This window comes from Bos indicus x Bos taurus, chromosome 7, assembly GCF_003369695.1.
Source record: "Bos indicus x Bos taurus breed Angus x Brahman F1 hybrid chromosome 7, Bos_hybrid_MaternalHap_v2.0, whole genome shotgun sequence".
Lineage (NCBI taxonomy): Eukaryota > Metazoa > Chordata > Mammalia > Artiodactyla > Bovidae > Bos > Bos indicus x Bos taurus.
Window position 1 is genome coordinate 106259837 of NC_040082.1, and position 16772 is coordinate 106276608.

Genomic DNA, 16772 nt, shown 5'->3' on the forward strand with positions numbered 1-16772 from the left:
GGTAGCAGAGGAAATTTTACCTTCCAAACTGAAAGAAATCCTTCCCAAATCGCAGAGGGGAAATAGGCCTGAGGCGAAGACCGTCCTGAGTTCTCCTGGGCGGAGAACCTCGCTCTGCGTGCCTTTGTGCAGGTAACGTTCCCCAGCCCCGCGCAGTGAAAGGAGCTGGGAAGGGGGTCTCCCAAGAGGGAGGAGGAGAGTGGGTGGGGCCCTTGTAGGATCTGTCTTCTCGTGGGCAGACACCGCCTCCAGGGCTCTGGCGAGGACGACAGCACACGTGGGGCTTCCTGGCTGACAAGCCCCCCCATCACGATCATGTGGGCCCGTCACTCCTGGGTGTCCTCTGGGACAGTGAGAGCAGCGGTTCACTGTCCTAGGCGGTTCAGCTTAGAAAGCTGCTCCCACCCCAGCTTCCTAAGGGGCCTTGGCTCCTCCACCCCTAACTTGCTAACAAAGCCCCCCAAACCTTCCTGGGCTGTCTGCTACCCTGGGCACAAGCAGGCTGCTGCCCATCAGGCTGTGCTCAGGTGGAGGTCCCCACAGGTCCTGCAGGCGCCAGGCTTGCCTGCCTGTGTCCTCACCAGAAGGGCCAAGGGGCTGCTGGTGGGGCAGGCAGACAGACAGGGCCGCATATGGGAACAGCAACAGCTCTGAAGATATTCCACAGGCCGGCTCCGAAGTCAGGGCGAAGCCTGAGTGGGCCTTGCTCTAACTCTGGCAGCTCGAATCCCAACCCTGGGAAGGCTGTGAGGTGGGCAGGTGAACTGTGGGTAGTAGAGCTCCCATATCCCGGCACACTCTCAAAGGCAGATTTCTGTACCCAGCAACCCGCCCCTCGTTCTCCACAAAAAATACGGTGGACCCAGCCACTGTGCTTGGCCCTGATCACTGCCTGCTCTCTGGCACCCTTCAGGCTTTCCTCGTGATTTACCAGGCCCTCCAGCTGCAGCGGGGCAGTCAAGAGAGGCCCCGGCTGGCGGAGCACATGCCTGAGAGGCAACAATTTTACAATCTTTCTCCACGTAGGCCCCACCACATCCACCACATGGTCCCCAGCCAGTATGACTGAAAAATGCATCAATGGAGACCATGGAAAATTGGGTTTTCTCTACATTTATTTCAACTGCTAAATGATTAACAACATCCACAACTTCTTAGATTAAAAAAAAAAAGAAAAGAAAAAACAACCCCAAACCCCCAAAACTTCCATTTTGTAACATCACAAATGTCTTCTAGGTTTTACCAAGGACCAAAAAGCTAAAATTCTCTATATGATTTCCAGTGATGGAAACGAGGCAGAGACAGTAAGCACCCAAAGTGGCGAGTTAGCACTTTCCGGATGCCTGTCGTCCTCACGGAAGAGGCCCTGGAACTAGAATGACAGAAAAGACACTGTGACTTTGACAAGGCTACGCAGCTGCACGTCACGCTTGCTCGCATGCATGCTTCCTGCAGAGTGGCCTCTGCCGGAGAGAGCAAGGGCAGGCTCGGAGGGCCAGTGTGCTGGACCCCGGCCGACGGACGGCACAGGACGCGCCGCCATGCTCCTCCCTGGCCCCCACAACGCCTTGACTGCCTCAATGCCATCTCCACAGAAATGTCACCTGAGTGTTTACGGGACTTTCCAGGCTCAAGAAGTAGGTGTTCCCTTTGACGTTTGCCAAAGGCTCATTGTCAGCCAAAGCAGGACACCCCCAGGAGTGGCAAGAGGCTGTGGATTGAATAGGGCTCGAATCCTAGGAATTCCTATTTTATTTATAAATAAAAGCAGAAAGCTAAGAATGAGCATACTAGGACAAAGTGAATATGCTGGTCAAAGCTATGCTTGAAGAGCGAGAACCCATGCTGGGGGTGCACACCTCACTCTGGGCGCGCACTGGGCGCGCATGCTCTGCGACAGGCCATGGGGAGCCAGGCCCAGGTCTCAGAGTTCCATCACTCTGCCTGACCCACAGCCAACATGGAAGGCTGCTGGAAGGATTAAAAAAGAAACGAAGTGATTCCCCCAGGTTGTGGTTCCCCCAAACCACACCACCAGGCTATTTCAACTCTGCTGAAGAACCTCCAACATGTCCACCCATAAATACCTGCCAAAACAACAGAAGTGAGCGGAAGCAAGCAGAGCTCAGGGACTACCCGTGACATGAAGAAAGGCACCATCAGCGGGGAACGCGATGCTGTGCCAGTGAGTGCGGGCAGACAGAGATCCAGAGGAGGCTGGGCTATACAGCCCAGGAGAGCTGAGGATCTGAGAAAATGAGCATTTCGTAACTGCCAATAAAAGTGGCTGATGGGGTAATTTACTGCTCTGTCCCCCACACTCACAGTATCAGCAGGATCTCATTTTTCAGCTTTTGACACATATTTAAAACTTCGACACTGCTGCCTTCTGATGAAGGGTTGAGAGATCCCCACAGCCTGAGAATTCCACACGTAGCTGCAAGAGGCAGCGTGTGAGAAGCTGGAAGGGGCAGCATCTTACGTCTCAAAATAGCAAACAGCTGCAGATCCCACCCCAAGAGGATCCTTTCTGTTCTGCACAAAGGCCCTAATAAAACAATTCTTTACACTGCCACACACGCAAAAAACGAAATCTTGAAGAGTTTACACCTCCTACCCTTCCTGCAAAGGAGACACTCCGTATGTGGTTTTAAAAAAAAAAACTAGTTTGCTTTGTGGATTTTAAAGAGAATATAAATTTGGGGAAAGTTTCGTTAGTGTAATGGTTACTCCCCAATGAATTTAGCTGCTGAATACATTGGAGAAATTTCATTAGGTCTCTAGGGATGCATTTACGAGTTGAGACTCCATAAACAACGTGTTCATCGAATCCACTTGTGTAAAAGAGCTTCAGCACTCAGACCGACAGGCTGTGGTACTAGAGCGCAGGCTTCATTATTCCTGATTCATATTCCCTACTTGAATTTGAGAAGACACAATCCGTGACTGTCTCGGGATCAAGTCTGCTCTTCGAGAGCAGTGTGTCCTGGGACAGGAAACCCGACAGCAGCTGGTTCCTGAGCGCTCGCAGGGCGCTGGTGCTTGCAAGGGCAACCCCACCTTCTGAGTGGAGCCAGCAGAGACCTGCAGAAGACCTGCTGCCAGAAGCATTTGGAAGAAGGGCGAAAGGCAAAAGCAGGCTGGAAGTTGGGTCTTTGTTTTTGTTTTTTAAGAAAAAGAAAAGCCAGGGGGTGGCACCTCCACACCAGAAACTGCAGAGATGTTTGCTTTCCATGTACACACCAAACCTACTTGGGCACTGGCTCCAGGGCTGATCCGGGACAGAGGTGGTGTTTTAAGAGTAATTGCTGCTTCAAGCCTTATCTTTCTCACCAATGGTTTTCATCTATTCAGGGAGAGAACGATTTTGTTCAAAACTGAGTTGGAAATTATGGGTGGGGAAGACAACTAAAAGGAGGGAAGAAAGATAAGGATATTTATAGGCCAAAGGCCCTTGGGAAGGAAAAGGGCTGGAAGACCCTCAAATCGAGACGAGGGACGAGTGGCGTCCTCTGCGGTGCCAGCTTCGAGGTCACCCTTACACGTGCAGGACACAAGGCCACTCCCGAGGCAGCTTATTTCCACAGGACGGCCCGGCGCTCAGGCCCACCACAGGCTGCAGGCAGCGTGCAGGGTGAGCGTGGGGCTCGCTCCTTCAGCCACACCTGGAAGGTGAGAGGCGGGACGCACCCACAGCCAAACATCCCGAGTGTTTCCCTCAGAGTTTTATGATTTTGGGGGAGTGACACTTTGGTGTTTGTGTTCTACGTCCTGGCACGTCAGCTCAGGCAGAGAGCCCCCACTGGCTCACACACATACCTATTTGCTGGCCCGTCTGTGTCTGTACATCTGCATCATCCTCTGACGGAACACGTCAAACGTGTCTTCTTTGTGCTCCTGCCCGTCGGCACCCAGCCCCTCCCCTTCCGACGCGCTTCCCCTGAGGAGCAAAACGGACAGTTAGCCACACCTGAGCCCGCGGCCTGACCACCAGGGCACGGACACAGCCCGAGCCGCCAGAGGGGCACGCGGTATGAGGGACACACATGGGTGACAGCAAGGGAAAGAGGAAACAGAGACACAGCTCACGGTGGGGACAAGGGACACTCACCTGTGCAGGCCTGTGGACCTTCTGAGAAGCGTGCTCAGAAGCCAGCCCCTTATTACAGCCGAAAGCCTCCCCAGCAGGTGCTAAGCTCACTTTTAAAGGAAATGCTTGCTGCATGTTAGTGGGGCTTCCTAAACTGTGGGCCGTGCTCTCTCCTGGCTAATCGGAGTGTGGGTTCCCAGAAAAGGGAAGTGGCTGTTAGCATAACCACCCAGAATTACCACTCGGCTTTTTTGATAATAATGAACATGGCCAAATGCCAGGGACCAAGTCTATGCAAATGCAGCCAGAAACTGTGTGAACACCTGCACAGGGACACGACCTGCCAGAAGCCACGTTCAACGCCAGGGAAATCAAGGGGTGCCGGTCAAAGGACTTAGGGCCAGAATCCCCCAGAGAGCCTGTCTCCCCGGGCACAGCTGCCCGCCCCCCGGCCCCCGACGCCTGCCGCGTACACGCTGACCGGCTCCCTGATGCCCTTCCCACAGGAGCCCAGGCCGTGGCCCTCCTTCCAGCCCATCTTCTGTAGCATCTGGAACCCCAGGTTCTTGTCGGTCAGCTTCTGCTGGGCAAAATCAAAATCCTTGGGTTTCTGAGGAGAGAGAAGAGTGCGGTACGTGAGGGGCAGCAACGCACCTGATCAGGAGCCTGCCCTGGGCTGCACCTGGACACGGTCCAGCACCAACACCCCTAATGCCCCTTCGATGCCCCTAGATGCGCAAGATCAAGTCACAGTCCTGGCAACACTCCCTGGGTGGGCTGATATTTGTAAAGGTTGGAGGTCACAGCTTGAGGTGTCCCCAGAGAACTGAACCAGTCTCTCAGGCTTCGCAGTGACCGCTCTTGTTGCAGTGTTGAGACTGTGAACTAAACTTTGTGAGGGGATGGTAGGGGTTCTGCCCAAAAGTTTTGACTAGGAAGATCCCAGAGTGGAGACCTGAATAAAGAAAGTGGCCAAGTGATGATCAGGGGCATATCCCAGGCTGGGTGGAACAGGCCTTGAGGCAGGAAGGCCCCCGGAGTGCCAGAGTCAGAGAGGAAGCAGGGCTAAGGCAGAAGGGGACCAGACAGGAATGCAGAAAGGCTGTACAGAAAAACTGTCTCAAAAGGTCCTCTCTATTCAACGTCCACTCCTCTCTCATCGTTTCATTCATTTCTGTGAGCTTTCAAAACGCTGGACAGTGACTCCATTCTGGAAGCTTCCTGGGCAGCCCTCAGGCATTACTTACCAAACCTACGTTTGTGTCTGGTCCTTCCCAGGTCTGGGGCTCTGAGTGCTCCCCAAGGACAGGGATGAGGTTCTACCTGGACTCTGAGGTCCATGTCTAGCACAGAGCAGACCTCGCTGAGTGGGTGCAGCTGGGAAGGATGGGGACTGGGAATGACCTTGTGGGTGGAGAAGTAAGAAGCCCTGGCAGAGATCTGGGCTCCAGAGCAGGCTGTGGAAAGACGAATGAAAAGGCCCAGAGGCCTGTGGAGGAGACAACCTGCCCGGTGTGAGCAACAGGGATTTCCATTCACTCATGAATATTCATGTGCTGCAAAGCCTGGGCAGCTAAGGGCTCCCAGTTCCTGCCGCCTGAGCCTGTTTCTTTAATCCATTTATGGCCTGGGAGACTGAGAGGGGGCTCATGCGCTCCCAGGGAGAAGGTTCCTTTGTCTGGATCAAGGCAGCGAGGAACAGCAGGGAGGGTTCCAGTGTGGGTGGGAAAAGGGTGGGGAAGGGGCAGGAAAGCTTGGCCACAGGTCCCCCAGGGGCAGGCTTGCACCCCGCTTCAGGAAAGCTGTGAAAGTGGAAGCAACAAGAGGAACAGGGGTCCACTCAGCTGGACACGTCTTGGTGAGTTTTCAACTGTGTCTAAGAATCAGCCTGCCCGGTCTCCTGGGGGCTAGAGCAGAGCCATGCACCCGAGGCCAGGCTGCAGAGTACATGAAGAGCTACGAGGAGACCTCCGCCCTGTCAGCAGTCACACCACAGAGAGACCCACGGTGGCAGGGTACCAGCTGGCTGCACACTGGTTAACACCATTTCCTTTAATCCTTGCGGATCTCCTACCTGCAAGGTAGATGCAACTGTCCCACTTTACAGATGTACAAACAGAACCTCATGCCAAGATTAGATGGCCAGGCTGAGCCTGAAACGGCTGCCTTCTCACCAGGCTGTGCCTCACCAGACGGGTACTTGGGTGCTGGCTCAGCTTAAAACCCAACACACCTGTTAAAAACACACGCTTCGGGCACAGGAAGGTTCCTGCTCCCAGCTGTAACTGAGGTCACACTGACGCTTCGTCTGTCTGCTGAGACTGGCGAGATGCACTCACAACAGTCTGAGCCACCACACGGGCTCTCCTCACCCCTGGACGCCTGCAGAGACACCTCCTGGACTGCTAGGACCTGTGATGTCCCCACGTGTCCCAGGTGACGTGGGCCAGCCTCACCTGCCTGAGGTTCGCTCTCGTCTCCTTCCAATGACCCACCCCCCAGAGGGGCGCCCCATTTCAGTCAACAGCAGCCCTGTTCCCTTAACTGTCCAGGCCGACAACCCCAGAGTCACCCTGGACTCTTCTTGGCTTTCTCTGGTCCACATCCAGTCCATCAGTAAGTCCCACCAACTCCACTTCACCCTGCCTGGGCCTCAGCTCTGCCTGGTCCGCTAGCCCACAGGCTGCTTTCCACACAGTAGTTATAACGGCCATGTCTTCTACCCAAATCCCCACTGTGGTGTGGCCCCCTGACGCCTCTCCCAAAGAAGGGGCACAGTGCTGACACCCACCTACAGACCCCACGTGACCTGGCTGCCGCCACCTCCACTGCCTCAGCGCCCCACCCCCACCGCTCCGCGCTAGGCACAAAGGGCTCGCTGCTGACCTGCGTCTGCCCTGGGGCTTCTATCAGGCCTCCCACCTTGCTCCTTCCTCACCCACCATGCTCAGTTCTGCACATTTCTGCTGCTGACAGCCCTGTTCACGGCTGCCTCTGGGTGGGCAGATGGAAGAGAGAGCCCAGGGGGTTGGTGCCGGTTCATTAATGAACATTTGCACACGCATGCGCGTACACACACACGCTCACACATGCACACGCGTGCGCACACATGCTCAGCTTACCAGCAAAGCAGCGCATTCTTTTAACCACAATTATAGTCTACTAAATCTGAAGCTCTCAATGGCTGAGACGTCATCTTGCTCATCTCGCCGATCCACTGCACACATCAGGCCTTACCCATCCCTTAAACAGACTAATTACTCCATCCTGTGCTCTGGGCAATGCTGAACAGTTTTAAGAGAGATAAGGCTCTATGTTGTTCTTTGCATGTTGACACTTGGCCTGCAGAGTGAGTACAGCCTGCAGCCTGTACCCTTGAGAACTAGGGCAAGCTCTATGTCACACTTGAGGACTCTCAGCCGTGCTCACCTTCTTCTTGGACACGGGGCGACCCCGAGGCCTGTCATAGGCAATTCGAACTGGTTCGTGAACTGGAAGACAAAAGAAATGTATATATACAAATACACAGGTCCTTTCCCCAGATTACTGACACTTAGAAGACAAGCATGCTGCAGCTTTGGCTAACAGCCCTTCTGCCGACAGAGGAGACTAGGAGCTGTACTGCGGGGCCAGCCAATTGGCCACAGAGCACAGAAACGAACACAGAAGCTCAGCTGAGTGCTGCCTTGCTGTGGGAGAGTCTCCGAAAGTGTGACTGCCACGTTTATGATGACGGACCCAACATATGCACTGCTTTCCATGACTGGAGGAAGGCATTTTGCTTCAACAAATAACTGATTTGTGACACTGCGCCCTCTTCATGTCTCTGCAAGTGTTCCACAGATAAAGAACTAAAGTCCACACAGAACTTTCCAGTAAAAACAATCACACTTCTTATACAGAGCACTGCTGCTGTTGCTGCTGCTGCTGCTAAGTCACTTCAGTCGTGTCCGACTCTGTGCGACCCCATGGACTGCAGCCCACCAGGCTCCTCCGCCCATGGGACCTTCTAGGCACCACTGCTGCTGCTGCTGCTAAGTTGCTTCAGTCGTGTCCGACTCTCTGCGACCCCATAGACGGCAGCCCACCAGGCTCCCCCGTCCCTGGGATTCTCCAAGCAAGAACACTGGAGTGGGTTGCCATTTCCTTCTCAATCCATGAAAGTGAAAAGTGAAAGTGAAGTTGCTCAGTTGTGTCTGACTCTTCCCGACTCCATGGACTGCAGCGCACCAGGCTCCTTCGTCCATGGGATTTTCCAGGCAAGAGTACTGGAGTGGGGTGCCATCTCCTTCTCCATACAGAGCACTAGATCATATTATTATTATTATTATTATATTTGACAAAAGAGAGACTAGCAGGTCTGGTACTATCTCATCAACCACCCTATCAAATAACTGAGAGCTTCTAAAATGGAAAAAATCTCACTTTTCCCCCATGAAGGCCATCATAACAAGTATTCTGATGTGCTACCGCCCTCTGGTAAGTTCTGAAGGACAGAAGAGCCTAGTAGAGAGTTAGCAATCGATTGCAACACTGTTTCTAAACAGAAACCATGAGAACTGTTAGCAGGAGAAACTAGACTGATACAGTTGGGTGTGAATATGATGTTCTCAGTAACTTAGAACACATAGATTCTACACACAGTGGAGCACTGTTCACCAAAACCACCTCCTCCCACACAAGCATCAAAGGATCAGCCCCACAAATCAAACACGGCCCAGGCCTGGCTGTGTGGAGACCTGGGTGGGCAGCAGGGAGCCCACCAAAAGCGGCACATGATGTGATTTACCTACGGACAGTCCAAAAAAGGCAAACCACGAGGCCAGAAAATGGTCAGTGGTTGCTGGGGCCAGGTAGGAGACTGTGGAGGGGCAGAGAGACACTTCTGGAAGAAGCTCCAGCTCAGCAGTGCTGGGGGCACACGCCTGTACACCTTTGCCAAAACTCCATCAACTATCCACTTGAAAAGGGTGCGTGTTTATTGCTGGTAAACTGTACCTTAAGAACCTTGACCCTCCCTATAGACGAGCAGGAGATGGCCTTCCACGGCCAAGGCCGGCAGAGCGTGGACTCCACAGGTCTCACTAACTGCTGCCCCAGACTGCTCCATGGCCCCTGCCTCAACATCATCAAGCAGGTATCACTACCCTGGGGCCTGCAGCAGGGTGGGGGGGGCAGTGTTCAGAAAGCCGGGCACCCCTCTAGATCACAGGCAGCAGCCAAGATGACCCAGGCCTGTTCCTTCCACAGCCAGGATTCCCCTGTTGGAAGCTGAGCAATAACGGAAAATAACAAGCAACGTGTGCGGCGCTAGAAGCCAAAGGCAGCATCTCCTTAGAGTGCCATCTCTGGACCAGCTGCAAACGTCAGTTTCTCATAAACATTTTGGACTGTGTGCAAAACCAACAGTACTATTCTGGGTTAAATAAAATACAACAGCAAAGAGCCCCGGGGTGTGCTGGTCCTAGAGGGATTCTCAAAGGTCAGCTGGAGTGATCAGAGGCAGAAGGGGTGACAGGGGCCAGCAGTCATCTTGCAGCTAAACTTGGGCTGGGGGGATCAGGTAAATTCCTCAAAAGAGGCCACATCTCCACAATTTCCCATGGCCCCCAGCTGAGCATCATTCCTCCTCAGGTATTAAACAGAAGATGCACTGAGGCCACTGGACGAATACCCAGGCACTCACCCTTGGGCTCCTGGATGAGACACAGCCTCTTGGGAGCTGGGATCATGCCGACCTTCAGTGACTTGCTGCTGATCCTCTTCCGGGGGAAGCAGGCCCCTGAGGAGGCCTGGGACAGGGCAGGCCCGCCAGCCGGGCTGTCCTCGGCCACCTCGCTCAGGAGGCCATCAGCTGGGGGGCTGCCCTCCGAGCCCTCAGACTTGGACCCTTCTGCCGGCCTGGAGACCCCTCCAGGAGGGGAGGCTTCCTCACCCCCTTCCTCGTCCTCCTCTTCGTCCTCTTCGTCCTCCTCCTCCTCCTCCTCCTCAGGCATCACCTCTGGGCTCTCCAGCTCAGCCTCGTGCTGAGAGGGCTCGTCCTCAAACTCTCCTTCCCCTTCCATGGGCTCCAGGGGGCTCTCCTGAGAATCGGCACTCTCACTGGCATGGAGGGTCAGTGGAGATGACGTAAAGCAGATTGATGGGCACAGTTCAAATACCTTCTTTCGATAGAATTTGAAAGCTGAACTATTTTGGTCGTGTAGAAACCTAGGATAAAGATGAGATACACTGGTTAACCAGAGGGTTCTCTACACTCTCCTATTTGCTGAAACTGTCCAAATGGACCCGAAAGAACTGCGGGTGGCATAAAGCAGCAGATACACGACCTCTTTCTACCAGCTGTGGTAGAAAGTCGGCCTTTCTTTCTTGACGGTCAGCCTTACAATGAGATAGGAAGTTTGAGGACTATTAGTAATTTAACAAAGGAGCCAGAAGAGGCCTAACTGCTTTCCTGGGGAGGGAGCTGGAGGAACAAGGTACGCAGGGATGGTCAGGGAACACGCTGGAACGAGCTCTAACAGCACCCCCAGGAGATCTGGCCTGGGCCTCACCTCATCTCTAATTACGTCACCGGCCACTCTAGGCCTGCGTGTGCTGTGACTCTCTGTTCCTCCCGCCCTCCAGCCATGAGACGGAGAAAGGTGTGCCAAGCACAGCACCTCCTGCCTCACGTCCCGCAACAAAGCTGTGTGAGTACAGGGGCAACAAGGCCTCTCTGCACCTCAGAGTTCAACGGCCTTAGTCATAGCTTGGAGGTGTGGCTGGTGCTGAGAAACCAAAAACACACATAATATACTTGGGCCAAAGGAAAGACAGCCCTTGTTCTTGGAAAGGACAACTCAGCCTCATAAAGGAGTCAATTCTTCCCTAACTAAATATTAATGTATAAAAGTAAAAGCATCATTTTTTTTTTCTGGATATGAACGTGATTCTTAAGTTCATGAAGTGAAGGGTTAATCTCTCAGTCGTGTCCAACTCTTTGTGACTCCATAGACTATAGCTTGCCAGGCTCCTCTGTCCATGCTGCTGCTGCTGCTAAGTCGCTTCAGTCGTGTCCGACTCTGTGCGACCCCATAGACGGCAGCCCACCAGGCTCCACCATCCCTGGGATTCTCCAGGCAAGAACTCTGGAGTGGGTTGCCATTTCCTTCTCCAATGCATGAAAGTGAAAAATGAAAGTGAAGTCGCTCAGTCGTGTCTGACTCTTCGTGACCCCATGGACTGCAGCCCACCAGGCTCCTCCGTCCATGGGATTTTCCAGGCAAGAGTACTGGAGTGGGGTGCTATCGCCTTCTCCGCCTCTGTCCACAGGATTCTCCAAACAAGAATCCTGGAGTGGGCCGCCATTTCCCTCTCCAGAGGATCTTCCTGACTCAGGGATCAAACTCAGGTCTCCAGCACTGCACGCAGATTCTTTACTGGCTGAGCCACCAGGTATGCATGCAGAAACCTAAGTATGCAAGAATATCTAGGAGCACCCCCGGAACAAGATCAGTAAGAGGCCCAGCTTCATCGCATATTACAAGGTGTGTAAAGCCTCTACAGCTAAAACAGTATGATACTGGTCTATGGACAGACAGATCAAGAGAAAGACCAGAAACACAGTATCTGATGAAGGTGGAAAAAGAATAACCTTTTCAACAAATGGTGTTGGGACAACTAGGCAGCTTTTTAGAAAAATATTTAAATTGGTTCTATGCTACAGGAAATATTTTTAATTGTATTTTTTTCACCCATAATCAAAACTTTATTGAAAAACTGACATCAAAATAGGAGAGCGAGTTGTATACCTTACAAAATGAAGCGTAATTAATCTAGGCAGATGAACTGGCATTACTGAACTGATAAGGCTTCCTGTGAGAGAACACAAGCTCAGGAGGCTGTGTGGATCACCAGTGCTGCTTTTCCAAATGAAGACCCTTCTAGGAATCTGGTCTTTCCTCCTGTGGGCTGACACACCACCACGGAACCACTTATGCAAAGCGCCAGTAATCCTGTAGCTACCTGGACTTTTTACATCCATGAAGTAAGAATTTGGACTTTGAACAAGCTGTTTCTTTTATTGTTTCTTCTTTTCCAAGGAAGGATGCGATAAAATTCCTGCCAAAGGCAGGCTGATCCCTTTGCAAGTCCAGCCCATGCAGCTCTCTTAATTGTACTCCTTTCTTTCCAAGACGTATTTATTTATTTTTGTTGTGCTGGGTCTTTGTTGCTGTGTGCAGGCTTCTCTAGCTGCGTCAAGCAGGGGCTACTCTTCCGAGATGGGTGGGCTTCTCATCGGTGGCCTCTCTTGCTTCGGAGCACAGGCTCTGGGGTGCTTGGGTTCCAGTGGCTTCGGTGCAGGGGATGAGGAATCTTCCGGGGCCAGGCACTGCACCTGTGTCCCCTGTGCTGGCAGGCACACTCCCAAGCCCCTGGGCCGCCAGGGAAGCCCTCTTAATTGTATTCTTAAGCTGACCAATAACTCAAGCACACTGGGAGCCAGGTGAGATGTGGCTGCATGGGGAGGGCAACACAACAGACTGGAGAGCGAGGACACAGGTGGGACAGGCGGAGGGACCTCTGGACATGTTGTGAAGGGAAATGGCATGGGACAAAAGCCCCTGTTACATACAGAAACCTACGTGTGCTGGAAGAACTGAGAGAGAAATACACACACACATGCTACAGATAAATGAAAATGGCTTCTTATTATTGATGGATGGGGGGAATGAGACTTCTCTGAGTCTACCTCTTGTAATTTTTACTTTAGAGCCATACAAATTCTGTACTTACTTTAAAAATTAAATTAAAAAGGATAAGAAAAAAAACCTCCAAACAGATTCTCAGCAGAAACAAATGAACTTGACTGTGTCAAAATGAGGACATAACCACAAACACAAAATGAATTAACTGAAGCAACCACTGAACACATTACAGGTGTGACTCTTCTAAGGGAAGAAACACAGTCATCTCGCCTCCTACTAGATAGGTGGGTGTTGGATGCAGTCATTTTCAACTATCCTACGAGCACTGGGGGCGAGAATGCATCACCCCACTGAGGCTGCTGGAGTTTTCCAGCTCTCTCTGCAGGGCACAAAGCAGACAGCATCTTCTGAGGAACACTGCTCAGAAAAGGCTGCCACAGAGACTGAGGAATGACACCAAGCCCTGCCAGTGCCAAGTAAGCAGGACAATGCAGAGTTCTCTTTCTGCATTGGGAGAAAAAAGAAAACTGCTGCAATGCTCCCACCTGCCCTTCACTGAGTTGTCCCCTTTGCCTGGCCCTGCCAGTGTGAGGTCCTGCATGCAGTGGCAGCCCAGCTCTAAGACCTGTCAGGCCCAGCAGCCCCAAGGCCTGTAAAAGGCAGTACTAGGCTGAGTACCTGCAAGGCCACCAATGCTCCATGTGGCTGGTCTGAGTCTCACAGGAAGCAAGAGGTACCCAGTGCAGGAGACCTACTCAACGTCCAAATCTGCTATAAGAGCTTAGACGCACTGACTCCCAGAAATGTTCCAGGAAACGTAAAATTTTTAACCGTATCCTTAAGTAAAGGCACAACTCTCCAGCACGTTGGGAACAGGGCAAGGGTCCAGAAGCCCTAGCTGGCTATAGGATGCAATCCAGACAGCATGGGAATCCCACCCACTCCAAGCGAGCTCAGCCACATTAAGGCTCAGTACTGAGAACACACGGCCCTCAGGCGGCCTCCCCTTCAGGAGAATTGGCGCCCCGCAGAAGAGCGGGCTCTCTGGCCTCTGGGCTATGGAATGTTGAACATTTACCCCACTTAAGAATGCACAAGGGTGCCAAGCCGCTACTACGTGGGAGTGCTTGCTGCTCACACCGGGACCAAACTCCATCACCATGCTACACGAGCAGCACACTCTCACCCCGCCCAGAGCTGCCAGCACCAGCAGGGATGGTGCCCTCCTCATCAGGCTCACGGGCGAGCACACACTCTCCTCTCTGCCTCTGCAAAGGTTCTGGGGAACCTTCACGTCCTTCTGCCAGGGCGTTCTCTCCCCCTTCCCCTGACCAACACCCCCCACTGAGCCTTTGGATCCAGCTTAAACTTCCCTCTGGGGGTGGCTTTTCCTGACGCCCCAGACGACGGCAGGTCTCCAACAACCCCAGACAGATGCTTCTCCTGAAAAGCCCTGAGCTCAGTGGAAGAGAAGTCATAATCTATCCTGGAGGCGACCCTCTATGGGCTCTCAGGACCACTCATGAGGTGACCATAAATCAAAGGGGTGTGATGGGTACGTACCAAAGGTCAGGGTTGTCAATGCTGTTTTCTATGCTGAACTGTTCAATCTCTGGTCCCACCTGAGCAACAAATTTGGCCAGTTTCTCTGCAGTCTCCATTGTCTTCGTATCAACTACAAAATAAAGCAACTGTCATGTACTGGTTCTGAGCTGCCAATTTCCACGTGAACATCATGGGGTTGTGGAGACTGATTACAACGACGGCCCGTCACTGTGGTCTTACCCTTTGCCACATGCCTCTGCCGCTCTGTCGGGCAGAGGTGGGCTCTCCTTTCTCCCCTTGAACTGGGGCTGGCCCTGGGACTCGTTCTGACTGAGAATGTGACAGAAACGTGGAGCCTGGGCCTGAGGCGCCTCAAGCACCTCCTCTGCGTCTCCTGGATACCCAATCCAACCATCAGGCTTACTGCTGGGGGGCGACAGGCATGTAGCCCATAAGCTCCATCTCCTCAGCCAACAGACAGTCCCTGACTACTGGCCACTGCCTGCAGCTAGCAGGCCCAGCCTAGCCGACTTGGAACAATACTCGATGCTTTCTGTTACATAGCAATAACTAGAAAAATGTTTTTCCCTCTACATTCCCATCTAGTGCTGAGGGGAAGCACTGGCCATAGGGCAGCCCTGTTGTGGAAGGTGAAGGCAATGCTTGGCAGAAACAGAAGAAACTGCAAGTCACTCTAAAGAAGGAAACGAGAGAGCTTAGCAGGGAAGAGGAAATAGAACGAGAACCAGGGCAGCCCTATGAGAAGCACAAGGGGCAAGAATACAGAGAATTGGATCAAGGAGCTCAACGCCCCAAGCATGGGCACGTGGCACACCCTGCTGGCCAGAAGGTGAACTGTGTGGGGAAGCACAGACTCGGCAGGCGGCACGCATGCACGCATGCTGGATCCACGCTTCCTGGATCCACGCTCAGGAGAGGAGGGGGCAGCAGGACTCGAGGGCCAGCCCCCTGGGGAGGCAAGAGAAGCGTGCCTCAGCGTGTGTCATCCGGGCCGGGTCCCTTTGCTGCCGTTTGCTGCCCGGCCCCGCCCCACCCAGCCCACGAAAGCTGCCTGCCTCTGCAGAGACCCCTGGAGATGGATCAGAGCTAGGGCTGGGGCCCAGAGGACAGAGACAGGGGTGAGCACTCACCATCAATAGATGGGCAGGGAGAAGAGGTCTGAGGGGCTTCGGAGACATCCAAGCCTCCTGGCTTGGGGGATGGGCCTGAGGCTTCAGGGCTGGGGTCCCGAGGTGAGGGTCCGGCCAGCTCTGGGGGGCAGTCCTTGGCAGCATCACTCCTGTCTGGCTGGGGCGACTTGCCCTGCAGGGAGCCTGGAGCCTGCCGGCCATGGTGTTTCAGCCTGGTGCCTGAGGAGAGTAGGGTCTGGGTCCCGGTGGTGGCTCTCCTCACTTTCCAGCCCCGGAGCCCTTGAGCTCGAAGATGCCCCCGCCGCCGCCCTGGTAGGAGCCTCCTCTTGAGGCTCCGGACCGCCCGGGCGTACAGCATAGCCCGGACCGCACACTCTGCTGCCGTTGGCTTCTGATCTGCTCCTGGCAAGGTCTGGCTCATCCGCTGCATTTCTGCCAGCTTCAGCTTGTAATACTTATACTCCAGACTACTGTCATCAGACAAAAACCTATGTAACAAAACAGGAACAGCAGAACATTTGTGAACATACCAGCACAACCAAATTGCTGCTGTAAATACACTTCTGCAAACCCTTTCTACTTGGTGGCCTCCTTGCTGATGGAGAGGCTCTGCCCAGCTCTACCAAGGACGCAGCGCTGGGCCCCGGCCATGTGTCCTGCTCAGAGTGACCACAGGGTGATTAGGAGCTTTGATGGAGCACTGGTTGATTCCTGCTCGATTTCAGCACCGTGAAGGAGCTCACAGCTCCTGGCGGCCTCACATGGAAGCCCTCTGCTGCCAGGGAATGGCAGGGATTGCTCCCAGACACTGCTTTCAGGAGGTGAAACCCTTCAAATGGTGGACACTCAGCGACCTTTTAATTACATCATTAAGGACAGCATGCCATTGATGTGAAATCATGTGCCCGAGTCAGAAGAAGAGTACAGAAAAGAGGAGTCTGAGTTACACGTACTGACGTTACATGTACTAGCACAGAAAGAGATCCGTGATGCAGCCCATGGAGAGCAAGCTACAGAAATCCAACACTGAAACATCCCCTATGAAACTGCCTTTGTGTACATAACACCCACGCATATTTGTTTTTCACACAGGTTGAAAGAATCAAAAGTAAACATAAGAATTTGCTCTAAGAAGTGGGTGAGAAAGGGGAATGGAGGGGTCTTTCACATTATTTACTTTGCAGCCCATTTCATTAGCACTTTCTTTCATCTCTATTAACCCTTCCTTCCTAGTCTGGGCTTTTTGCACCGTTTTTTCTTTGCCTCATGAATTGAATGGTTTCACCGTTTTTTCTT

General features: G+C 53.1%; 1 protein-coding gene across 8 annotated transcripts in view; it reads right to left on the reverse strand.

Annotated features, from left to right (window-relative positions):
- Nucleotides 1-1097: 1097 nt before the first annotated feature.
- Nucleotides 1098-16772, reverse strand: part of SUGP2 (SURP and G-patch domain containing 2) — a 29327-nt gene continuing 13652 nt past the window's right edge. For 6 of the 8 annotated variants that reach the window (XM_027548353.1, XM_027548356.1, XM_027548358.1 and 3 more), the window contains exons 5-10: nucleotides 15477-15964; nucleotides 14344-14455; nucleotides 9777-10300; nucleotides 7520-7581; nucleotides 4564-4700; nucleotides 1098-3940 (exon numbers count right to left, since the gene is read on the reverse strand). In XM_027548353.1, the coding sequence (XP_027404154.1) occupies nucleotides 3820-3940; nucleotides 4564-4700; nucleotides 7520-7581; nucleotides 9777-10300; nucleotides 14344-14455; nucleotides 15477-15964 (1444 nt within the window). In that variant the 3' untranslated portion in view covers nucleotides 1098-3819. The remainder of the gene's footprint in view (nucleotides 3941-4563; nucleotides 4701-7519; nucleotides 7582-9776; nucleotides 10301-14343; nucleotides 14456-15476; nucleotides 15965-16772) is intronic. The other 2 variants (XM_027548359.1, XM_027548360.1) reach the window with 1 other exon arrangement.